The sequence below is a fragment of the Chrysemys picta genome, chromosome 10, assembly GCF_011386835.1.
Source record: "Chrysemys picta bellii isolate R12L10 chromosome 10, ASM1138683v2, whole genome shotgun sequence".
Taxonomy (NCBI): domain Eukaryota; kingdom Metazoa; phylum Chordata; order Testudines; family Emydidae; genus Chrysemys; species Chrysemys picta.
The window spans coordinates 73318148-73345150 of record NC_088800.1 but is presented as its reverse complement, the minus strand read 5'-3'; the positions used below and the strand labels follow the sequence as shown (position 1 = coordinate 73345150).

Genomic DNA, 27003 nt, shown 5'->3' with positions numbered 1-27003 from the left:
TCTCAAATACTTTAGAAGCTATACGTTTTTGCTCTTTATGGGGGAGCATGGTTTCTTCCAAAGCTCCATAGAGTGGCCGCCAAGGTAGAAATCTTATTGTTTTTCCTAGAAGGGATAACTTAGTACTGTGCTTTGGGAACAAACCCAGAATTTTGGCAGTACTTGTGCACAGGTTTTTCTGGAGAACATTTAGCAACAAAAACAAAATTACTTTGATCTAAAATGTTTTGAGCCCAGTATGAGAACTATTAATAAATGACTTGTTTAAACAGGAAAATCATTTACGATCTTATTAGCAAGGAAGAAGTTATTTGGATTTACCAATACAGTAAACACACAAATACAGGCCCCAACACCAAGATTTATATTCAGTTCACTGACAGTATTTGCATTATTTACATCTCTGCATTGTATTTTAATGCAACACTTGTTTAACAGGCTATTAAGAACTTAAAAACTTACTTAAAAGCCAAAATATTACAGAAGTCATCATAAGAAAGAAACCTAAATCTACTTACCTCCTTGCTCAATATCTGAATCTGTAACATGTGTGAGAGAAAAACTTGCAATGTTTGCAGGAGAAATAGAGAACCTGGAATAAGGTGATGAATGTGACCAGTTTTGTTCAAGACTCCGGGAAGGTGGAGGTGGAGAAAAGTACTTTGAAGTCTGAAGAGCTGGCTTAGAACTAATGAGGTTATTCGCTGACTTAGCTATAAAAGAGGGTTCTGGAGAAGAGAAATCATCATCCCATTCAAAACCTCCACCTACAATAAACAATCATAATTGATAAGGATATACATAATTTAAGGTAGTGTAAAGTAATCAGTTTAAAAAGCAAGCAGTGAAAAAATGTACTGGATTTGAGGAGTACAACTTGGTATATCACATTTCAGCTCCATAAAAACAACCGCTAGTTAGAAAATACGATTTCATTTAAAAGTTCTAGATCTTAGGGAATCATTGGGGCTACAAATGAATGCTGAAGGAAATCTGAAGTTACTAGCTTTCTGGTGGTAGAATGTACAGGTCACAGAATAAGGGGCCTTAAAATCCCAACATTTTCTTTCTACCATGTCAATTCCAATAGGATGTTAGTGAATGTTACTGAGAATTGCTATAGGAAAATATTGCTTACTATCTGAGAGAAGCTAGGGGAACTCATTTTCAAAGTAATAAAGCATTAAATTGCTAACTCATGGCTTTGAGATATATGCCAATATTATTGAGGAAAATTAAATGGAATGGGGATGCAAGGTAGGAATTCTGATTTTTAAAGATTATTCTTTATTAAAAATCATTATGTTATGTTCTCTATGGTATATCTTGTGGACCTATTCAGAAGTTTCCAAAATTATGTTTTTTGATATCTCCAGGTCTCTATCTTAAGAAGCTTAAGAAGCTACAGACTCCCATGCTATCATCATGAAAAGTTTGTTTCCATGGCCAAGAGGAGCTACAATGGCCCGTGAAATTAAGTGGAGAAAATATTACTTAAGAAAAAAAGACAGTTTTATTTTCTCCTCTTGCTTCATTAGTTCCATTCAAACTCCTCTGGTATGGCAGCAGGAACTCCCTTCAAACAGCTTCTCTGGCTTCACCAGGAGAGGGAGCCACTGTGAAGACACATTTTTAATTTTTAAGGAAGCATGAAGGTTTACAAATTTACAAGGAAAGAATAGTTGGAAAGTTAATCAACTGGATGACATTTATGGTTTTAAGCAGTTACAACAGGTCAACAGGAACAGGAATACTCTGCAGGGCCAGTAAAGTTTTCAAGGCCCTAGTATGTGTCAGCGTAAAATGTTTGAGCCCTGCTAAAGAGTTTCTTATAAAATTGAGACACTGAAGGCAGTGTTGTATGGCATATTTATGAAGATTTATTATATTCCATAAAAACCCATTTAAATTGCTACCAAAGGACCCAGAACTAGGTTTTGTTTAAAATATACTGTTTTGTTAACCAGAAGTACCTTCTTCATCAGTAGAGCTTTCTGAATTTGTAAATCTATTCAAGTAACTGAGACCTGAAGATAGGACAGGAGTGCTAGCAGAGCCTTGGTTGTTTGATTCTGTTGCACGGTTTCCCAGCTCTTTGGTTGGTGTTTCCTACGACAACCAAAAAAAAAATTTAGTTCAATTCCATTACTGTACATGTGATAAATATATATACAAATATACCCAGATGTCAGGGGTTCCAAAATCATGTTATTTCCCAAACCCACTTAGACTGTACAGTCGCTCTTCAACCAAGATCACAGCCAAAATCCCATTTATATTTTATATATGTATTTGAATTGAAATATTATACATTGTAATCCATAGTAAAGTTGCACGGATGAACACTACAATGTGTGCAGGAAGTGTGAATTTTTAAGCTGTCCCTCTACTTAGAGAGGGTCCTTAAAAAAGGCATATAGCAATGAAGTGTAAGACTTTTAGACTGACCATTGTTGTCTTCTCTGCATGAAACCATTTAGTTAACTATTTTTCATTTTCAAAATCCATCTTTCAGTTCCACCCGCCACCATTCCAGTTCTATCCTTTAATAATACTTCAGGGTAAGGGAAGTAACTAGAAGTTTAGTAGGCATGGTATATGAAAAAGCTACTAACATGTACTCAGTTAGTGAAACTGAGAAATAAAGAGACCAAATATTGGTAGAGATATAGTTCTAAGGTAGCAGGTGTTTTTCCTCTAACAAAAGGATTGCTATTCTTTTATGGCAGAGGCCACAGAGCAAAAGAGTCACTTCTATTTTTTTACTCCAATATGCAATAGCCCTTTTAATATTTTTTATCCACTTCTTCACAAGCAACATTTCCAAGGCTTGACAGTAGGTCTCTATTCATTTAAAATTACCACGCTAGTCTGGATTGCCATAAGATTAAAAAAAACACAGCTTGTTATTGTATGAAGTGAATAAGGAAACAAACGTAACCTTGGTTTTATTAAGTAGGTCAAGCATTTATATTGTATTTGTACTGGATTAACTTGAAGAATCACATGTATCAGATTAAGAAAAAAGAAAATAATATTCAATTCAAATACTGAACTGCTCTACTGTGGCCACATGTAATCATTTAGTTTAGGCTCATTAGATACATGTATATCACTACCCTGGATAGCTGAAATGCAGGGAACAGCTAGTCTGAAATAGTAAATGAAGATACTTGAATTGGAAGTATATTAGAATTCAAATCCTTAAACCAGTTAAATATAAAAATGGCAATATTTCTACCATCAGTGTAAGAACAGTCCTGACCTATAAAAATATTTGTGATATACATTAAAAAATAGCCCAGACAAATGAAGTGCTTGTAAAAGATGTCAAAATGACAGTCTTGAAGACCGTATTCTTCTATCCAGCACAGGTGTGGTTATTCAAGTTCTCTCATACTTTTCATGTAAAGCAAACTATATTTTACTTTATAAATACGAACTTGCACCAATGCACTGCATTGAACCTCGGAAAGAATCTCAAAAGATCCTTGCCTAATGTGCATAAATGTTTATTAGCCACTCATCTAATTAAAAACTAAGTTTGTAAAGACTTGACAAGAGACTTGACAACAATAATAAAATCTGCTGGTATATATCATCTTGAACCTGGGCTTTAAAATTTTGATCATGTCCTTTTTTTAAAAAAAAATATCAAAATTCTAAAATCAATGCTTAGTAATTAAGAGGTCAAGATACCTGATCAAACAGATAGACTGTGACATCATCAAAGAATGTTACTGCCTTTTTCTCACTTTTCCAATACTCTGAGGGCCTGTCATGTTTAAGAGATTCTGGAAGTTTCAGCAGGCTTCTCAGATGTTTTCCATCATCTTTATCAGAAAGTATCACAGGCACTTGATGCACAGTTTCATCTTCACTGTCAGAGCTAAGACTACGCAAATGGAAAGTTCTCATATCATCCTCAGAATCATCACTGTTTTCATCTTCTTCATCTGCATCATCTCCATCCTCTGATGAATCAAGCATTCCAGAAACATCAAGTTTACCAAGGTATTTTCCTTCAATATCTGGCTCTTTCAGTTTAGGTCCTTCAATGTGGCACAAGGATTTTTCAGTATCAGTTGAACCTGAAGGACTGTGTATGTTAATAGACGTTAAGTCTTTGCATGGAAGAAATTCTGAAGTATTAGTGCCAACACAAGAGACATTTCTGCGAGATTCCTCATGTAGTTTAATTTCACCCCTATAGTTTTGTTCAGAATTCACTGCAAATATCGGAGTTTCTTTACTCCATTTGTCAGGACACACCTGCATCATTACATCTGTTTTCTGTGTCCCCAACTTGTTATTTAATGCTAACTGTGTCTCTAAATTACTGGGGTCCTGGTAATTCTCTATTTGACTGTGCTTTGATTGTATATCTTCAAAACAATAATAATCTTCAGTTTTATTCTCTTCTATGCTGGAAGAGGTACTACAAGTATCTACTGTTAGTACTGTTGGTTCTGCTGATTTGTTTACAATCTCTTCTGTTTTTTTGTCTGGCTCAGAATCATTATCAGAAAAATAGGCAGAGTCCCTGTAAGAGTTCTGATTTCCATTAGCAAAATTCTTTGTGGTTATTTCAAAGTTACTATTGCTATTTATTGAATCTGAGCAAGCTGTTTCTGCAGAAACAATGATTACTGGATTGGCTGGCAAATCACTAGCTTGCCTATCACCAACAACACATGGTGTAGTGTCTGTGTTAGACATATCATCAACAGTAAGATGTGAAGACCATTCTGGAGACTCCAGATTTTCAGTTTCATAGCCACTATCAGCAGGTTTATCAGGTGGCAAAAGTTTCTGGGGACTTTGGGCCCCTAAAGACTCTAATACCTCATTCACATCTAATGAATCCATAGAGTCTGGTGTTTTTATGGACTGTTCCATAGTCTGTGAGGGAGATGATGAGCTGTCTTCCAACAGATGATCTTGACTTGCAAGGTCTGATGAAATGTCAGATATTAAAGTCACTTCTTTAGGAGTGTCGCTATATTTTTGAAGATGATTTGAAGTTTCATTGTTGTTCTCCAGTAAACCCCCATCATCCTGTTCAAATGCAGAACAAATCTTCTGTAAATCATAGTTCATAGATTCCTTATTAGTATTTCCTTTCTCTACACCAAGGTTTCTCCCAAAAGTAATTTCATCATAATTAACAAGTGTTTCATTTTTTATTTGTCCCTCAGGCTCTTCAATTTCAAGTGTGACACCATAACATGAATCATTTCCAAAACTTTGATTTTTGGCATTACTGGATAATATTTCAATGGAGGCATCTTCAATGCCTTGTTCCTTTCCTTGACAGAGACTATCATTAATACTGTGGGATGAATTTTTATCCACTCCTACATATGAAAATTTATCACCGCCTTTCAGTATGGGGAGGTTCTGATATTTATCTTGTGACTTCTCATCTGTTAAAAGTGAAGCAGAAGGAACCTGCGTTTCTGCAAGAGACTGAAGCAGAACATTCACATCTTCATCTGCAGGCACATGGACATGATCTTCTTTGTTCCCCGTTTTTAAATCATCATGCAATAAAGAAAAGTCTGGTGTATTTTTAGCCAGTTTTAGCTCGATATCCAGAGAGTTCCTATTTGATATTTCGGATATATTTTTAAAATCTGTTTTTTCTGATTTTGGCCTGATATCATCACTGCTATCTTTGTTAGTCAATATCCCCTTTAATAAATTCTTCTCTTGAAGAAACAGAAAGTTATCAGAGAGTTCTTCTACAGATAGCACGCTAAAATCAGACTCTCTCATATTTTCATATAAGGAAACAGCCTCATTTTCAGAAACATGACTAGAACTCTCCTTATCAAGATAACTGACTGCTTTTGATACCTCTAGACTTGAACTTAAAACTGTTGGCTTAAATTCTACATGAATATCATTTAGTTCAGTTAAGTCAAATATATTTCTGTTATTTGTCAATTCCTCTGCTCTGTCAATATCACTAAATATATTCTGGAAAGGGCTTTCAGGACCATTAGTAACATGCAAAGCCTCATCTTTAGGATCTCTGTTATAGTGGAAAAACTCCCCATCTGTGCTGGATTCTTCAGCATCAAGATCCTTGGGAACCATGAAAAGAGTATTTTTGTCCTGTACAATTTCTTGATGATCAACTTCTGTTGTTAGCACAGCTGACTGATTATCAAAATTCATGCTACTGCCCCCGTCTTTTTCTTCTAACTGAATATAGTAATCACTTCCAAGAGAACGTTTGTGAGCATCAAAAACAGGAAGCACCCCAGGTACATTAAGAGATGCTTCCTGACCACTTTCATCCTGTGCTCCAGACCGTTGCTCTGAAAGTGACCTTTCAAAAACCTCAACTGGAAAGAAAATGTTTGTATATGTCATTGCTTCATCAGGATTCATCTGACCGCATTCATCAAAATGATCATGTTTAGCTGCCTCCCAGATATATTCAAAGCTGAGTCCCTGACTTGTTTCAGTTACAGTGAGGACTTCTTCCATTTCCTGGCCAAGTCGATCTCCTGTGAAATGATCTAGGATTGGAAATGCAGAGTTATTTGATTCTCTATTGGAAGTGTTTGGCTTAAGAGCATTCCACTGCTGTTCAAAATCTATCTGAGAGTCCCTTTGGCTTTGCATGCGGAGATATGTTAAAAGTCTGTGTACTTCCTCTGCTGTTGGTCTCTTATCTGGAGGTAGCCAGCAGAACTGTAGAACTTCATACCTGTAAAGAAGAAAAGGATATTTTCAACAGTTACAATAGACAAAAATAACTGCATTCCCCTTCCATTCACTGCATGGACAGGCTACACTTTTCAGTTCATTACTTTACATCAAGCAATTAAACTCAAGATGTTTCCTTTTGTATTAGTATATTTTGCAAAAATGCTTTCCTTATCTGTTGCAATTCCTTTTGCTTGTTAGCTAAAATCACTTTTCCCAAAATATATGAATATGCAGCTCTTCTGACTTATTTTTGACAGTATAAAAATTACAATGTTTGAGAAACCTCGAACAGTTCAGAGGTTTTTTTAAAATAGAAAGAGTCTAAAAAGAAAATTACCATCTATCAGAATATGGCTGTTCCAGATGTGGCTTAGAGAGTTTAACGAGTTTCTCTTTTATGACCTGGATTAGAACTTCTCTGTCAGAAAAGTGTGAATAAGGCTGAGCAGCATTGTCAAAAAGCTCCCACAATGTTATACCCAGTGACCTGAAAAAGAGAAGTGACAGTTTTCTATTAAACAATTTTTTATTATTTGTATTGACATACTATATAGTAGCCCCTCTCTTGTGCTAGATGTGATACACACATGCCCATAAAAGATTAAAATCAAGACATGTTTTGTTTTAAATGATGCACATCAGAGCACCTAGACAACCCTACAGATGCCAGCTTTTGGCAAACCCTCCTCTACTCAAGAAGCATAAAACAGGTGTGTATATATGACAGCTCCAATTCAGCCCGTTGCTAACGCAACAAAAATCAAAATCCTTAGCCTATGGAACATAAGAACCTTAAGGGAGTTCTACTATACGAATTATTTTTTATTTAAATTTCTGTCCTGGTGAGGGTCAGCCTATCCCACTGCATTGCATTGAACAAATTTGTTTTAAGTGCAAAGTGCAGCATTTCTTGCTCAGCTGTGTAAAATAAATGTTATAAACAATGTCACAATGAGTTATGGCAGAAACACATACAGCGACACCTTAACCCTCATCCTATCTAAAATGTCTATTCAGAGCAATTTATCCCTTAAAATATGAGGAACTACCACCCTGGCCAACCTTGCCCTATCTGCAAAAAACCAGAAGTGTTAAAATACCAGTAAATATTAAGATCTGATGCTTACCTATAAAAAATAACCACCACCACCCTGAAGTATCTACCATGTATGACGCATAGAATAGCCACCAGAGTATCACTTGGGATGCTTAAAGTTTAACTGCATGGGCTCATAATAGCACAATGTCTTATCTGAGGATCTGACATGTAAGATGAACAGATATTACAAACTGAGGCTTGGAGCCACTACTGTCACAGGCCACCTGCTTTCTGACTAGTGCAATAAGCAGGAAATCAACTTATTCTACTATTCAATGCATTTTATTCTACTGTCCAGGTACAATAGAAAATTAGGATTTTGGGTAAAATCTTGAAGAGCACTTAAGTGACCCAGGAGCCAATGTCCCTTTTTCAAAGTAATTCAGAAGCCTAAATATCACTGAAAGAAATGAGACTTTGAAGATAGAACTTCGGTGATTTTGAAAATTTTACCCATAGCCTAGATTCTTTGCAGACCATGCTTATTAACCCATGGCAACAACCAATGCAAATGGGAGCAAGTGAATGTATTTAACTTCATTTCTCTGAGATGAATGGTATAGTGTGGAACACAAATGTTAAAGCTCTACTGTAGTGTATTGTGCCAAGACCACATGTGACCCATGGATAATATTTTGGCCACCACTATCAAAACTTTTACATTAATCAATGACAGTTACCTTAATGGCTGAATAATTTGCTGTTTCACTTCTTATTAACTGCTGGCAAATGTCTACCTTGTATACAGCATGTAAAAACCTGTTCTGCTAAATATATTTCCATAATTTTATTTTGATGTTATAACCACTTAACAGCAAATTTAGAGTGTTAACTACAATTTCAAGCCAATAAAGATTAATCTGAAAAATTCCTACAAAATGAATGATAGCAGAATATTAAATCCAGCAAATCAAGCCAACAGTCAGTCCATTCAGTGCATTCTTTACAATGAAAATACATTGATTAATAATTGTGTATTTTATACTGAAAAATGTATGAACTCCAATTCTTTCAAATATTTAAAAGTCTACTACATACCATATGTTACTATACTTGGTTTGCTCTGCTGCTAACAATCTGTCTTGAAAGCTTGTTACTAGTTCAGGTGCAATCCATCGAAGAGGAACAAACTTCTTCTCATCTGTCTCAACATAATCCTCCTAGTGATGACAAAAAGAAAACCAAAATAAAAGCTAATCCAAGGTTTATGCTTTCTAGGGGCTTCAAGGTTTGTTTTTTAATTTGTTATATCCCGGATTTCTCTCATTAAAAGAGGTTTGTAGCCTCTTCCTTTCTTCTCAATATTTTCTTTCAGCAGAAGGGCAAGTAAATATTATCTGAAGGTCCTTAAATCTTTCTATAAGATGATTACACAAAGAATAAGTGATCTCAGCATCCTTCTCACCATAAAAAATTAAGGTAATTTTCTATGCAGCATAGAGGTCCCTATTGAACAAGAATATCTTCCACAAGTGTATATCAAAGTTCAATTAATTTGTATTGAGAGAACAGTTCTCAACATATTAAAAACATTTAGAAATAGTTTGGTAGCTAAAATACTTTGAAAATTGATTAAGAAAATGAATTTCAATTGACATTCCCTTCTCCCCCCTCTACCCAATTTGTTGAGTATAATAGTTTGAATTAATATGAAATATTATGAACACTTACATTTCAAACAATATTTTTAAAAATTGATCGTGTTTTACCTTGAGTTTAATGCACATTTTGTTTAATAAAAGTTTAACTTCTACGTCATCCCCTGCATTCTTTTATTTTAGGACTCTTGTAGGATGGGGCATACAAGCCTTGTTGACTCTTCCCCAACATGTCGTGTTCATCTATGTGTCTGATCATTCTGTTCTTTACTATAATTTCAAACAATTTACCTGGTACTGAAATCAGGCCTGTACTTGCAAAGATCACCTCAGGAGTCTTTTAAAAATTAATGCTACATTAGCTTTTGTGACAGGGTCGGGCCAGATGGCTAGGAGAGTGATAGAAGGCAGGTATATTAGCCCCAGATTAAGCAGGTCCCTTTTCCCTAGGTAAGGTACAGGGGCAGTTCCAGAACAATCAGGAACTTGCTGGAAGCAATTAAGGCAGGCAGGCTAATTAGGACACCTGGAGCCAATTAAGAAGCTGCTAGAATCAATTAAGACAGGCAGGCTAATCAGGGCACCTGGTTTAAAAAGGACCTCACTTCAGTCAGTGAGGCACACCCAAGGAGTGGGAAGTGAGAGGGCATGCTGCTGGAGGACTACAAATGCTATCTGGAATCAGGAGGAAGGTCCTGTGGTGAGGATAAAGAAGGGGGAGGCAGCCATGGGGAAGTAGCCCAGGGAGTTGTAGCTGTCACACAGCTGTTACAAGAAACACTGTAGACAGCTGTGATCCACAGGGCTCTGGGCTGGAACCCGGAGTAGAGGGTGGGCCTGGGTTCCTCCCCCATATTGGATATAGAGGAGTTGACCTGGACTGTGGGTCCCACCAGAAGGGAAGTTCCCTGGTCTGTCTCCCGACTCATTAGGTGGATGAGCAGAGACTGTGGGGATTGTTCTCCTTTCTTTTCCCCATGCTGGCCAGTGATGAGGTTAGCTGAGTGAACAGCAGGTTTGAGCCACTAGCAAAAGTGGCCAAACTGAGGGTTGCTGTGAATCTCTGAGGCGAGCAAATCCGCCAATAAGTGCAGGACCCACAAAGGCAGAGGAGGAACTTTGTCACACGTTCCTCCAGTCATCTGGTACAGCGGCTGATTTAAGGAATAGGTTACATACCACAGTTAGTTCTGCAATTTCATATCTGAGTTTCTTCAGAACTCTTGGATGAATACCAGTTGGTCCTGGTGACTTATTACTGTTTAATTTATCAATTTGTTCCAAAGCCTCCTCTGCTGACACCTCAATCTGGGACAGTTCCTCAGATTTCTCACCTAAAAAGAATGGCTCAGGCATAGGAATCTTCCTTACGTCCTCTGCAGTGAAGACCAATGCAAAGAATTCATTTAGCTTCTCTGCAATGGCCAGGTCTTTCTTGAGTGCTCATTAGTACCTAAGTCAGCCAGCAACCCCCACTGATTGTTTGGCAGTCTTCCTGCTTCTTATGTACTTTTTTTTGCTGTTAGTTCATGTCTTTTACTGGTTGCTTTTCATTTTTTTTTGGCCTGCCTATCTATACATTTACACTTGACTTGCCAGAGTTTATGCTTTCCTCAGTAGGATTTGACTTCCAATTTTTAAAGGATACATTTTTGCCTCTAACCACCTCTTTTACTCTGCTTTTTAGCCATGGCGGCATTTTTCTGGTGGTCTTTTTTTTTTTTCTTTGTAATTGGGGTATACATTTAGTCTGAGCCTCTATTATGGTGTTTTAAATAGTTTTCATGCATTTTGCAGGCATTTCACTCACGACTGCTCCTTTTAGTTACATTTAACTTCAAGGGGAACTACACAAAAATGAGGATGCTAGTTAAATGCTTCTTTGGTCTCCCCCTCCCCCCCCAAGGATGTTACATTTGATTACATTGTAGTCATTACCACCAAGTGGTTCAGCTATATTTACCTTTGGACCAGATCCTGTGCTCCACTTAGAACTAAATTAAGACTTGCCTCTCCCCTTGTGGGTTCAGAGACTAACTGCTTTAAGAAGCAGTCATTAACTGTCTAGAAATTTTATCTCTGCATCCTGTCCTGAGGTGACACGTACCCAGTCAATATGGGGTTAGCGGAAATCCCCCATTATTACTGGGCTTTTTTGGTTTTGTAGCCTCATCTTCCTGTGCATTTCACAATCACAGTTTGGTCATGTTAAGAGCTCTTTATCCACTCATCAGTTCTCTAATAAGCGATGTCATTGTGTTAACATTCAGTTAAGTTTTATACATCCTGTACTTGTATGAAAGCCAACTATCTAATCTGTAAAGCAACTGATCAAAATCATAACCCCATAAAAGCAGTCATCCCATAAAATACTGGTTTGTAACCTTAATGTGTTTAGTCCAAATACATTTGATATATTTAAATTTTAAGCTGCTCTGAATCTCTTTAAAATTGATTTAGGCAAAGAAAACAGATACATTGACTTACCTTGTATCTACTGAATCCTATTCCATAATCTCCTACTTTTACATTTAAATCAGATGTAAGAAAGCAATTCCTTAAGGCTAAATCACTGGAAAACAAAGAGTACAGTAATGAGAACAAGACAAAAGGATATTCAATACAAGTTTGAGAGAAAAATCAATAACTTGACTAAGGTAATGAAATTAAATTTGGCATCAGACTACACCAGAGCTTAAAGACCAATTATGATAAATGCACAAAAATCTACAGAAAATGCAATCACAAAAAGTAATTAAGTATATTTACATGCCCTTTTTCAGTACTATTCTTGTTTACATTTTCAATGCATTTCAGAAGCCACACAAGCCAACAAAAGATCACATTATGTTGCACTGGAACAGTGGAGATCATTTATGCTTCTGTCAATCATTCTTCTAGAGGTGTAAGTTTAACAACTGATGTACTAAGAAGCTATCCATCTCTCTTTATAAAGAGTAGGTATTAATAGACTTATTGGACCAGATATACTTTTATGGTACATGGAGCTACAAATGGCTCCTCCTTATGCCAGCCCACCTCACTATACCTCCCAGAGCATTCACCAAAGGAAAGGCAGATGGTGATATCCCCCAGTGAAAGCAATGCTAGTATCTGCTAAGGACTCCTCCCAATGGAGGAGGTTGCAGAGGGGATACTCTCAATCAGAGCATTCTATAATCTGTCACTGACCAGGAACTAGCCTACTATGTACGTTCTACACAGGGGAGGTTGTGGTTAAATTCTGCTGCCACAACTGGAATTTGTCATTATGCTCTGTACATGAAGTTAAGGTATTAGAAATCTGAGCAATCCTGAAATGAGTTTATTTTCTTGTTTCTGTAATTCCAGAAGATGAATATTTTGCCATCAATGTTTTTTTTCCTCCAAGAAATTTTAAAGCCATTCTACCAAAAAAAAAATTTTTCTTTTTAAATCTACCAACCACATGGCTACTTTGAAGGTTCCCACAGTTACTGTTTGGGGGGGGGGGGGGGGGAATCTATTAATCACAGATGTGGGTCATTTTAAAGCATGTTCTTAAATGATAGCGCTTCACAACATATTTTAGGTATCAGAATTATCTGAACACATTTGAATGTGACAAATCTAGAGACAAAACGCAAGGTCATTTAAATCTCAGAATATTGGAAAGTGACAGCACGTTGTGCCAAACTAAAAATAAATGCCAGGATTTCCAATAATGAATAATCAGTGTGGTTAAATAATCGAATAGTATGATAACTTTCTGACATGCGTTGCTGAAAATGACCACTCCACTCCTTTAAGCAGGGAGGTAGGGAATTTGGCTGGCGGAATGAAAGGAACAGTGCTTTAAGGCTGGGGTGCGGGACAAGAGGTCAAACTGCTGCAAAAGGGGACAAGGGACAACACTGACTCATCCCCTGGAATCCGGATGGGTGGAAGAGTTTAAAAGGGGCAGCCCATGCAGTGAAGCCCCCTTTTAGACAGAGCAGGCTGAGGCAGCACCCATGCTCCTTCCCCTTTAGGCGCTGAAATACCAGGTTTGGTCTAGGCCTGCTGTGGGCATTGCAGTAGCTGCCCCTTTTTAGAGGGGCTGGGAAGGAATTTTCCCCTTACCACTAGATTGGCCTAGGTGGATTTGGGGGTTTTTCACCTTCCCCACAGTGAGTTTGGGAAGGGCTTTGCGACATGTCACAACTCATTATATAAGTGGGGTGGATGTTCAGTGCAGGTACTCCATAGGGAAGGTATAGAGTGACCAGAGAAATGGCTTGGTAAACGACTTAAAAAAGGTGGTGTTGATTAAAGGAATGGAACCAAGGGGAAGGGGCAGTTGGAGCTCCTATGATTGGTACATCAGGGAGCCAACTCCCCTTTCTTATCGCCCACCTTAACCCTCCTATGAGGGGAGTGGAGGGTAAGGTCCCAGCAATGGATTAGCTAGGGCACCTGGATGGAAAAAGGGGTGGGGGTGAAGGGGGCCTGGCAGAACCTTCCCCCCTGAGGGAAGTTATGGAATAAACATGGTGTTACCTACGCTGCACACTGTTATCTGCCAGATAGTCCCACACATCTAATAATAAAGTTGTGGCCTGATTAAAAAAACATATCAAATGTCTCCTGTCTTTCTTTCAGTATAGCCGGACAATAAAAAGTAATGAACTCACTTTGTTGAGCATTATAAACAAAGTTCAAAATGCAGCAGTTACTACCCCCTTGTGGTCTGCTGTAATTATGCATGCTCTTAAAAAAAATGCTCACCCTACACAAAGCTGTTTGTAATAATGGATGTTCAATCATTTTATGCCACTGACAAGAAGTTGTGCATCATATGAGTCCTCAGTTCTTCTACCCTATCTAAAAGAACCCTCTTACTTCCACACCTAACATTTCATTTCTGCCATAGTAACAGTTCCTGTCAAAACTGAAGATACAAATAATTTAGGTTTTAGATACTAGATATAAACATTTGAAATGGTTTTCAATAGAAGCACAAATTTGTTATACAAATAAGGAACTAATCAGTGTTCTGCATAATGATTAAGTTGCACTTAAATTCCTGTTCATATAAATATACTATAAATTGAATTTAAATATCCATAAAAAGGCAATTTATCAAAGCAAAAAGGAAAAAAGTAGAGGTGTATAGAAGTTGTCTCACAAGAAAACTCAAAAGCTTAGAGAAACAGCAACACTACTCATATCCAGTTTCCATTATAAATTCATCACAGGTACACATGATCAGTAAGGTAGCTATAGCTGCTCCAGCTAGTGATAGTAAGTAAGTAGCAGTTGAAGAAAAAGACTCCACATAAAAATATTAGCACTTCATTTTTCACCTTTAAGCTGGGGGAACTTGTTCCCCTTTGACAATATCTTTAGCAAATGTCATCACTTGACAGACAACTTGTCAATGCATTTTAACCATTTATATTTACACCCATAAAACAAGAAATTCCCATCTAATTTCAGGCAACTATAGCTGGAAAATAACCCTGGAAGAAAATATTAATATAATACAATTCTAGCTGCTTGAATTTACCACTAACAACAAAATCACTGATGCTGGAGCTTTACCACATACTCTGACAGCATCAGGATAGTGTTGCCAGAAATAAACATTTGCAAAGACAGTCTTGCAGGTCCACAGGCAGTTATCTACCAAACTTAGCTACATTTTGCAAAAAAAATTGTTCATTTAATAATTGCAAACCATTGTTTCTTGTGTTACAGCACCATTGCTCATATTGGCAGTTAAGACTGGTGGTACTATTATAAATCATTATTCAAAACTGTTAAATACAGATTAAAATAAAAGCTTTCTACTTGTCAGGTAATCTTAGAGGATGTAAGAGCCATCATCTACTCATCCTCAGTTGAGGACTCTAGTTTTTATATTCCAGCCCCTGCTCTAAAACAAAACCTATCTTATCCACTACTTTCCTTGGCTGAGGGAAGGGATGTGTTTTGGAGCTCATCAATACTATTCCTAACCTGCTGGAGGAATTGTAGCAGTGACATAGAAATCACAGAATATCAGGGTTGGAAGGGACCTCAGGAGGTCATCTAGTCCAACCCCCTGCTCAAAGCAGGGCCAATCCCCAGACAGATTTTTGGCCCAGATCCCTAAATGGCCCCCTCAAGGATTAAACTCACAACCCTGGGTTTAGCAGGCTAATGCTCAATGATACTCCCAGTTCCAAGGACAGAAATATTGAGCCCAGAAGTCAAACGTAATTCTCCTGCAACTTCATACAGTAGGTCAAGTCAGTTGTCCCCATTGCTGGGGCATCTTGGACACATCACCATGAAATTGGGATGAGATGCATGCCCTTGCTTCAATCTTCATTAAAAAAGTTAATTGTGAACAGATACTCAACTCACTATTAACAACAAGGGGGAAGGAACACAAGCTAGAACTGTGAAAGAACAGGTTAAGAATAGATAAGATATGTATTCAAGTCAGCAGGGCATGATGAAAGTCATCCTAGGATACTGAATGCAGTAACAGAAGCAATCTCAGAACTGTTAGCAATTATCTTCAAGAACTCATGGAGGATAGGTGAAAGTCCCAGCATACTGGAGAAAGGCAAACATAGTACCTATCTTTAAAAAGGGGAACAAAGAGGACCGAGGGAATTACAGACTAGTCAGCCTAACTTTGATACCTGGAAAGATACTGGAACATAACATTAAACAATCAATTTGTATGCGCCTAGGGTATAATAGAGTTATAAGGAATAAAGAGCATGGATTTATCAAGAACAAATTATGCCAAACCAACCTATTTCCTTCTTTGACAGGGTTACGGGCTTAATGGAGGGTGGAAGCTGTGAGGTGATATATCTTGATTTTAGTAAGGCTTTTGTCAGTCCTGCATGAGATTCTCATAAGCAAACTAGTGAAATATGGTCTAGATGAAGTTACTACAAGGTGGGTGCACCAGTGGTTGAAAGACCATACTGAACAGTTATCAACAGTTCACTGTCAAACTGGGAAGACATTTCTAGTGGGGTCCCGCAGGGGTCTATCCTGGGTCTGGTATTATTCAATATTTTCATTAATGGCTTGGATAATAGATAAAATTTGTGGATGACACCAAGCTAGGAACAGTCAAAAGCTCTTTGGAGGGCAGGATTAGAATTCAAAACACCTTGACAAATTGGAAAATTAGTCTGAAATCAATAAGATGAAATTAAATAAAGACAAGTGCAAAGTACTACACTTAGGAAGGCAAAGATTAAATGCATAAAATACAAAATGGGGAATAACTAACTAGGCAGTAGCATTGCTAAAAAGAATCTGGGGGTTATAGTGGATCACAAATTGAATATGAGCTAATAAAATGCAGTTGTGAAAAAAGCTAATATTCTGGGGTGTTTTAACTGGAGTGTCATATGCAAGACATGGGACATAATTATTCCCTTTACTCAGTTTGAGTGGTGTGCCCAATTCTGGAAAGGTATGCACAAATTAGAGGGTGCTGAGGAGAGCAACAAAAATGATACAAGGTTTAGAAAACCTGACCTATGCAGAAAAGTGAAACGAGGCATGTTTAGTCTTGAGGAAAGAAGACTATGGGGGAGATCTGACAACAGTCTTCAAATATGTTAAGGACTGTTACAGAGAACAGTGAGCAATTGTTTTTCATGTCCACTGAAGGTAGGACAAGAAATGATCTGCTCAAACTGCAGAAAGGGAGATTTAAGTTTGCTTATAATTAGAAAGTTTTCCTAGTATCTTAGTTAAATACTGCAATAGGTTGCCAAGAGAGATTGTGGAATCCCTGCCCATGGGCATTTTTAAGAACAGGTTAGCCACATTGCAGGGGGGGATGGGATAGATGAGTCTTGAGGTTCCTTCCAGCCCTACATTTCTATAATATAATGCATCATATTATCTGTTTCAAGCTAACTAGTTGCATTCTTGCAGTATAAGGATTGTGGGATTGGGCAATATCCCTGTACAGTTTTCTCTGACCGTAGTAACACAAAATTCTAATTCTCTATTTTCTTTGCCTATCAAGGCACTTGCCAACATAATTCTACTCTTATATTGTCTCCTTTTTCTGTGTTTTGCACTATCTGGGAAAGAGTACACCCCTTTAAAACTGGTGCATAGTGGGAAACACTTCATAGAACTGTTACCAGAGGACTCTCAGGCTACCTCTATACTACGAGCTAGGGGTGTGATTGTATACACAAATATGTGCTAGCTCTCATCCAGCTAACTCAAGTCTAAATAGTAGCACAGCCCCAGTAGCACAGGAAGCGGCAGCAGAAGCCTGGCTAGGCTATGCCAAGTACATACCTACCAGTTTCAAATAGGTTTGTGTGTGTCATGATTCAGCTGTGACTGCTGCCACCACCTATGCCATTTATCCTTGTGTTAGCTTGATGAGAGCTAGAGTGAGTATGTGAACACAAGCTGGGGAAATAACACTTCTAGCTTATAGTATAGACACAGCCTCAGTCTGATGGAAGCTGCGACAGAGGAAGTATTTAGAAGTGAAGGAACCTAGTTGAAAGAACCAAACTCTGTTAAATACGGTCTGATTAGCTTCTGACATTCTCCTCTCATTGTGCTTTATTATAAAATGGGTTTGAGTATTTTGCAAGCATCTTGAGTCCATGCATCATATATTAAGAGCTCCAGGATCCCAATGAGCATATTTCAGCTCCACACAGCAGTGCGGCCACTACAGCTCCAATGGCTAAAGGTAACCCTGAGAAAATTAGTCCTATCAGCGTTGCTACTGATCACTATAGAAAAAAATCTTCAACAGCTAGTCCTTTATCCAGAGCTAGTAGGAAGTCTTGGAGTGGCAACAGAGTATTTCATTGAATAAATAATTTGAAATGTCACCATTTTGTTCCTGGCCCTACTTCATACATTATACCTTTGAAATGGTCATCATAACAACTTTTCCCACCAGAAAGATTATGTAAGAAAATAAGGAAAGTTGGACTAAGTCTTTCTTTTGCACTTAGACATGCAGTTATGTTGCAAGAATACTTCATAACCAGGGCTACAATCTGAAAATGAAATCCCACTGATATTATCGATCGTTTTGGGAACCAACAGAATAAGTGCAGCTGGGAAAGGGAAAAATATCTCAGACTGAAACCTTACTAGATAAACTATTGTTAACATCAATGGCTTGCAGCAACTACTGCAAAAAAAAAAAAAAAAAAAAAAAAAAAAAAAAAAAAAAAAAAAACCTCTGGACAATCTTGTACCCAGGTTAAGAACAGGTCTAGTGACAGATCTCCAGATGATGCAAATCTGTTAAAAGACCTACCAGCTAAATTACCATTCATCTGGGAGGACCGTTTGTCTCAATCAACTGGCTGTCTTGTTGAGATTGTGCAAGGTGGACAGATTTGAATAGATAAGAGATGGTGGTGATGGCCAGCTTAACATCATTTAAGTTCTTGATTTCTGTCCTTGCTTGTTCAGATAAGAATTCTAAGCACAATGCCCACCTGCCACTTAGTTTCTACATTAGTCCTATTAGGACAGGATGCTGTTTATTAAATACAGGGCAGGTGTTTGGCTTAACCTAAGTTACTAGGCCTTGACAGGATGCATCCCGATCTAAGCCTTGCACCACTTATGACTGGCAGTGCATTGTCACTTCCTCTGATCCTAGTTATCTTTTCCAATGTTTGTATTACTATCCTAGCTGGTTACTGAACTGGATCCAGAAGATGGCAAGAAATTAGGAGAGCACTAAAAATAGTGTTTTTCTTGATAGTGAAGAATCAGCTTGCTCAAGGTTCTTATGATCTTGAAGCAACTGTGATAACCTTGACCAGTTATCCAAACAAAATGCATGAACACATGCATATTCTTCTCACAACTACCAGGACTACAGTGCAAACCCTGGGAACAAACATTAGAATAAATGGAAATTCCTATTAGAAGTATTCCAGTTTTGGAATTAACCAGAAAAATATGGTATTTTGCTGCATATTCACATCTTCAAAATATTCTGGTGCCAAATTATTTCCCCGCACCCTCTAAACTTAAGCAATCATGGCCCTTAATTTTTTTAAGTTCTTGCAAGCAAAGAATACTGTGAGTCAGCTCAGGCTGAGGATCAGTAATATCTCCCAGAAAGGTTTTGGGACCATTATACTTTTTGGATCTACCACTGGTACTACCAAACTAAAATAAAGTATTAACATGCAAATACTAAATAATTCATTGTGCGCTCCCCCACCATCCCAGTCATGAAAATCCACAGTTTAAGCACTACTTGGGATGCTGAAGAGACTGAACCAAAAGCTCTGTTAAAGTATCCAAATATACACATGCCTTTGGCACCTGACTACCTTATCTGAAAAACGGATGCCTTGTGTTCTATTTTTAACTCTTAGTAATCACAGTCTGTGATTAGAGCTCAAGAAGCATGCCACATCTTTTTTTGGGAAAGGGGAGCAAGGATTTTGCTTTGGTACATTTAGGGTCTTTTGCTCTCTCAAACAACCAGAAAAGTAACATGCTCATGTATGTGCAAAAGGCATCCTCGAGACATATGCCACTTCTGGAGAACAAGGCATAGTACTTTCTTAGGTCACAAACAAAAATAAATTTGGTCATTTCAGATCTGTCTTTAGTGAACATTTACACACATAGAATCACCACGTAATTTGGCACACTGACAGTCTGATCAAAAAGCACACAGGACTGGAATAGCAAAGGAATTTCAGGTCAGGACGGAGATGTACTGGTAAAGCTTTGTGGGGAACTTGCACAGCACTTGCCTGAACTCTGCCTGAACTACTAGCCTATCTTCAGGAGCACCAATTCAAGTGTTACATTACTCCACCTAAATCAAACCTCTTGCCATGTCCACAGACCTATTACCATTAATAAAGAGGTTCTCTACAAATGTTAATAAAAATGAATTAGATCTATTTTTATATGATCAAAATCCCAGTTAGTAAAAGGAGGAGACACTGAGTACAAATTAAACCACACCACCTTCCATATTTACTACTCCCTTCATTCATCTCCCTCCTGAAGTCACTCCAGTTGGCCCTCAGTAGTTCCTGTTCAACCAGTTTAATAGTTTCCTCATATCCAAAAATGTCAACTGCAAGGTAATTCCCATTCCAATATCTCCACATCAAAGCAATTGTTAACACAGGGCTGCTTTTCAGACAACCAACTTGTTTACAGTTTTCTTTCCACTGGAAAAAGATTAAGCCATAGTTAACACTTTCAAGTAGATTTGGTATCTAGTGCTCTGTTCTGAAGCCAAGAGATGTTAGATGTACAGATAGCAGGGAAAAAGAAAGTCTGTTCATAAATTGATGTATCTGCCTGGGTGATAAGAGTAACATTCTATATTGGTAAAACTAATGAACATATGTGCACAAAGCAGTTTAAATAAAGATAATCAGTATGGGCCTGTACATTAAATACAACATTGAAATTATTTTAAAAATTGTCATCTATTATTTACTTTAAGTATTTTATTATTCTTTCCAGGAGCACTCACAATGTGTTTAACACTTAAAGTAAAAAAGACGATCCCTGACCTGAGGAGATCAAAGAGCAATAAAAACAAAAAGGGTTAAAATGAAAAGAAATCCCATTATTTCAAATGTTTCATTAGACAATGTATTCCAATGTAAGCAAAAAACACAGACACAAGCCAGGTACAATGTATAATTTAAAACAGACAGACTTCCTGTAGGTCATAAGATAGGAATGGGAAAGAACTTAAGACAAACCTGACATTTTACAAACTGTGTACTTCCATAAATCAAGTCAGCAGTTGGCATCAACTATGTGATATCATTGGTAGTATGAATGAACTTACAAATTATCTATGCCTCACTAATTCTGACACACAGGTAGAGACTAGGAAAAAAAATCAAGTATCAAATGACCCCTAACTTTAAAATGCATATTCATCATATTCCTGTAACAGTTGTGACACCCATCCATTTATTTGAGTTGTGTAATTCAATAACCCCTACTTTTCTCAGCATGTAAAAAAGATCAGATAAGCAGAGGAACAGATTTACATTCACAGCCAGCTTTACATTTAGGCTTACTTCACTCACTGAGAGAAAAAGTGGTTTCTATTTTCTAGGTTTGTCTTTATTTTAAGATGCATGTTTGAGCTACACATGCTGTTTATAACACTGCCAATACACCAATGGAAGCACCTCAAATTCAGGGTTGAATTGGTCCAGTGGCATTTAAGCAACATGTTGCATGGGAAATCTTGAATCTAAGGAACAGAAAGTCCCAGGCTTCTGGCCAATGAAGGCTGGGAATGGTGTGTTATGTTAGAACTACAGCTACAGAATCATAGACAGGACTTGAAGACTGCCAGATTTGCTATTTCAGAATGTACGACTAATAAACACAGGAGCAAGTCTCTCCCCAATTAATCTACATATCACACAGACTATGCTGAGAGACTGTGTCACACACTCTCAAAGAAACTGCGAAACCACCTGATCAGCATCCTATACAGCAAACAGGGAAAGATTAAGAATGAGCTCTCAGAACTGGATACCCTCATAAGAAACCAACCTTCCACACAAACTTCCTCATGGATAGACTTTACAAAAACTAGACAAGCCATTTACAAGACAAACTTTGCCTCTCTACAAAGGAAAAAGGACACTAAACTATCTAAACTGCTACATGCCACAAGCAGCCACAACAGTAGTTCCCTTAACCCACCCAGCAATATTGTTAATCTTTCCAGCTATACTCTTAGCCCAGCAGAAGAGTCTGTCCTATCTCGGGGCCTCTCCTTTTGTCCCTCCAGACCCATGAATATGATACAGTTCTGCGGTGACCTAGAATCCTACTTTCGACGTCTCCGACTCAAAGAATATTTCCAACATACCTCTGAACAGCATACTAACCCACAGAATCCTCCCTACCAGCACTACAAAAAAAAGGATTCTGCATGGACTCCTCCGGACGGTCGAAACAGACTGGATTTCTACATAGATTGCTTCCGTCGACGTGCAAAGGCTGAAATTGTGGAAAAGCAACATCACTTGCCACATAACCTCAGCCATGCTGAACACAACGCCATCTACAGCCTCAGAAACAACCCTGACATCATAATCAAAAAGGCTGACAAAGGAGGTGCTGTCGTCATCATGAATAAATTGGAATATGACCAGGAGGCTGCTAGACAGCTCTCTAACACCACATTCTACAGGCCATTATCCTCTGATCCCACTGAGGATTACCTAAAGAAACTACACCATCTGCTAAAAAAACTCCCTGACAAAGCACAGGAACAAATCCGTACAGACACATGCCTAGAACCCCGACCAGGGGTATTCTATTTGCTACCCAAGATCCATAAATCTGGATATCCTGGACGCCCCATCATCTCAGGCATTGGCACCCTAACATCAGGCTTGTCTGGTTATGTAGACTCTGTCCTCAGACCCTACGCTACCAGCACTCCCAGCTATCTTCGAGATACCACTGACTTCCTGAAGAAACTACAATCCATCGGTGATCTTCCAGAAAACACCATCCTGGCCACTATGGACGTAGAAGCCCTCTACACCAATATTCCACACAAAGATGGACTACAAGCTATCAGGAACAGTATCCCTGATAATGTCACAGCTAACCTGGTGGCTGAACTTTGTGATTTTGTCCTCACCCACAACTATTTCACATTTGGGGACAATATATACCTTCAAGTCAGCGGCACTGCTATGAGTACCCGCATGGCCCCACAATATGCCAACATTTTTATGGCTGACTTAGAACAACGCTTCCTTAGCTCTCGTCCCCTAACGCCCCTACTCTACTTGCGCTACATTGATGACATCTTCATCATCTGGACCCATGGAAAAGAAGCCCTTGAGGAATTTCACCATGATTTCAATAATTTCCATCCCACCATCAACCTCAGCCTAGATCAATCCACACAAGCGGTCCATTTCCTGGACACTACTGTGCTAATAAGCGATGGTCACATCAATACCACCCTATACCGGAAACCTACTGACCGCTACACTTACCTACATGCCTCCAGCTTCCATCCAGGACACACCACACGATCCATTGTCTACAGCCAAGCTCTAAGATATAACCGCATTTGCTCCAATCCCTCGGATAGAGACAAGCACCTACAAGATCTCTATCAAGCATTCTTAAAACTACAATACCCACCTGCTGAAGTGAAAAAACAGATTGACAGAGCCAGACGAGTACCCAGAAGTCACCTCCTACAAGACAGGCCCAACAAAGAAAATAACAGAACACCCCTAGCTGTCACCTTCAGCCCCCAACTAAAACCTCTCCAGCGCATCATCAGAGATCTACAACCTATCCTGAAAGATGATCCTTTACTCACAGATCTTGGGAGACAGACCTGTCCTCGCTTACAGACAACCCCCCAACCTAAAGCAAATACTCACCAGCAACCACACATCACTGAACAAAACCACTAACCCAGGAACCTATCCTTGTAACAAACCCCGATGCCAACTCTGTCCACATATCTATTCAAGTGACATCATCATAGGACCTAATCACATCAGCCATACCATCAGGGGCTCGTTCACCTGCACATCTACCAATGTGATATATGCCATCATGTGCCAGCAATGCCCCTCTGCCATGTACATTGGCCAAACCGGACAGTCTCTACGCAAAAGAATTAATGGACACAAATCTGACATCAGGAATCAAAATACTCAAAAACCAGTGGGAGAACACTTTAACCTGTCTGGTCATTCAGTGACAGACCTGCGGGTGGCTATATTACAACAGAAAAACTTCAAAAACAGACTCCAAAGAGAGACTGGTGAGCTAGAATTGATATGCAAACTAGACACAATCAACTCCGGTTTGAATAAGGACTGGGAATGGCTGAGCCATTACAAACATTGACTCTATCTCCCCTTGTAAGTACTCTCACACTTATTATCAAACTGTCTGTACTCGGCTAGCTTGATTATCACTTCAAAAGTTTTTTTTCTCTTAATTAATTGGCCTCTCAGAGTTGGTAAGACAACTCCCACCTGTTTATGCTCTCTGTATGTGTGTATATATATCTCCTCAATATATGTTCCATTCTATATGCATCCGAAGAAGTGGGCTGTAGTCCACGAAAGCTTATGCTCTAATAAATTTGTTAGTCTCTAAGGTGCCACAAGTACTCCTGTTCTTCTTTTTGCAGATACAGACTAACACGGCTGTTACTCTGAAACCAATTAATCTTGTTTCTTAAGATGTTCCCTTGTATTTAGTTTCATCATACATGGATGAAGGTTTCTTCAGTTTGACATCTCCACTGTTCCACTTTCAAACACTATTCCCTGCACTAGATGCAGTTCAGCCAGCAAGGAAAGGAAAAATTCCATATTACTTTTTCCAAAATTAAAAAAAAATCAGAATAGATCACTTTCACAGATTACTTCATATAATCTTTTGAAACTCTAGCTATTCAACTCTGATAACTGAGTAAAAATGTAATTTGAAGAAAATGTATAAAAGTCTGTTGTAAATTAAGTGGAATTGCACCTGCTTAAACTGAAGCTGAATTTGGCTCAAAGACCAATTAACCTCACCTCCTCACCCTACAAACAAAAAAAATGGCAAAAAGAATTGGATCCAATGCAAACCTTTCACCTTGCAATGCAATCTTAACCAGTTTACTCCATTTTAGTAATGAAACTGATTAATGGTTGCATTCAAGTTAAAGCTCTAAGTTTTAAGAGCTTTCATAATAAAGTATACAGCTCTATAGCTAAGTCTTGCACTTAACCTGTGATTTTAAAAAAAAGTGACAGCAATTTTTGAAATGACATGAAAGCAATTACCTTGAAGTTACTTCCAACTATTTTCTAGTTGGGCCATGCTGTTTTGGGACATATATATTTTCTATTGCACTATAAACTGGCATTTTTAGGGTTAAGATTTGAGGTATATAGTAAGATCTGACAGTATGCAGTGTCTGGAATCATGAGATTTAATAAGCTTAATTGACAATACTATTTAAATAGATGCTAAATCTTGGGGAAATTCATTAAGACAAAATGATTCTGAAATTCTTGCTCAGTCAACTTCAGCAATTGTTGACCCTTAAGTGGATACAGGGATCTTCTGCAGAATACAATCATTACATACTTTCTTCATACATCACAGCAATGCACCGGATCTCAACCAGGTGATGGAGGAATGTCTAGAGACCATCTCAAACTCAATTTTTTTGCAAGTTGTTTGTACAACTATTTCTTCCACATGGTAGCAGAGACATCTACTTCGCCACTTGGCGTCTAGTTCTGCAGCATTTCATCAGTTATGAGTTATAGGATTTAAATACTACAATTTAGTTTCCAACTCAATGAATACAAATCAACTCTTCTTAATGAAGGAAAATATCTTCTAACTGATTCAGAATCATACCTTATAAAATCTCTTCTTACTTTGATACATATTGCTTTTATTTCAATCACGACACTTAAAGAAAAGTTTGCATGAGTTTTAGAGTGCAGCATAACAAACATTCTTATATATTTGGAAAGCATACCTATGCACAAAATTATGTTTATGCATTATGGCAAGTCCAGCAGCGATCTCACACGCCATTCTCTGTAGCAGCATTATTTGTGAATCTCCATTAATATGCTCCTGCTCGTTGCAGAGATAGGTTTTTAGGTCACCCTGTAAAACAAGATGGAAATTCTTATCAACTGTCTCTTACACTGGTTGCACCCAGATACTTAATGAAGAAGCAACAAGACATTACTTGATCCTCATTAGTCAACAAGGTTATGATTAGTATTTAAAAATAAGTGCGTGCTTAATAAAGAGTCTCCTCATCAAGTTTCGAGTGTCTATAGGTATTCTTATAGAAGGCATCTAAGGCATATGATACTTTTCTTTTAAGGGTATTTCATTTCAAGTCATTCAGTAGTTAACACTCTAGATCACTTTTTCATATGCACAGCAATAATACTTAAAATGAAAAAATATGGCTTGATTTTAACACAAAGAGATTGGTGTGAAGCCATCTAAAGACAACATTCAGCAAACCAGCAGAGCTGACCTTGGAAGTGGGGAAAGACAAGTGATCCCCAATTGGCCAGGTCTTTCAGTGTCAATTGCATGCCTTATTTGTCACCTTCCTAGTCTGAGTATTCAGGTACCACAGGAGGGCAGCATGTGGATGGAACCTAGGTGATACTGTGAATAAATGGTACACAGGTGAATAAGTCCATAGGAGGGCTCCATCTGATTTGGTTTTTGAGTTTGGACCAGATGTAATAAAGGAAATCATATAAAAATGGTAAAGTCCTTGCCATAAACTCTGCTAGAAACAGAGTCATTTTGCAATTGAGAAAACAGTTTACAATAATTAACGTGTTCTTAAACATTCAAACAAAATTAACCAGTTTATCAAAAGTCTCTAGAAGCAAGAATACATTAATTGTATCCAGTAATAAAGGTGAAAGTCTAAATCTCTCCAAAATGACACTATAGCTCCTATGTTTGGATTTAGATAGTTACCAGCACCAGGCTTCGTAGTGCTAGTTTTTGGTATACCACAATAAGATTCAATTCAACAAACAGGTAAAAAGCACA

General features: G+C 38.0%; 1 protein-coding gene across 1 annotated transcript in view; it reads right to left on the bottom strand.

Annotated features, from left to right (window-relative positions):
• Positions 1–27003, bottom strand: part of LMTK2 (lemur tyrosine kinase 2) — a 76720-nt gene that overhangs the window by 5235 nt on the left and 44482 nt on the right. The window contains exons 7-13 of the mRNA XM_005304688.5: positions 25949–26082; positions 11908–11992; positions 8861–8982; positions 7061–7210; positions 3700–6721; positions 1974–2109; positions 519–767 (exon numbers count right to left, since the gene is read on the bottom strand). Of these exons, the coding sequence (XP_005304745.2) occupies positions 519–767; positions 1974–2109; positions 3700–6721; positions 7061–7210; positions 8861–8982; positions 11908–11992; positions 25949–26082 (3898 nt within the window). The remainder of the gene's footprint in view (positions 1–518; positions 768–1973; positions 2110–3699; positions 6722–7060; positions 7211–8860; positions 8983–11907; positions 11993–25948; positions 26083–27003) is intronic.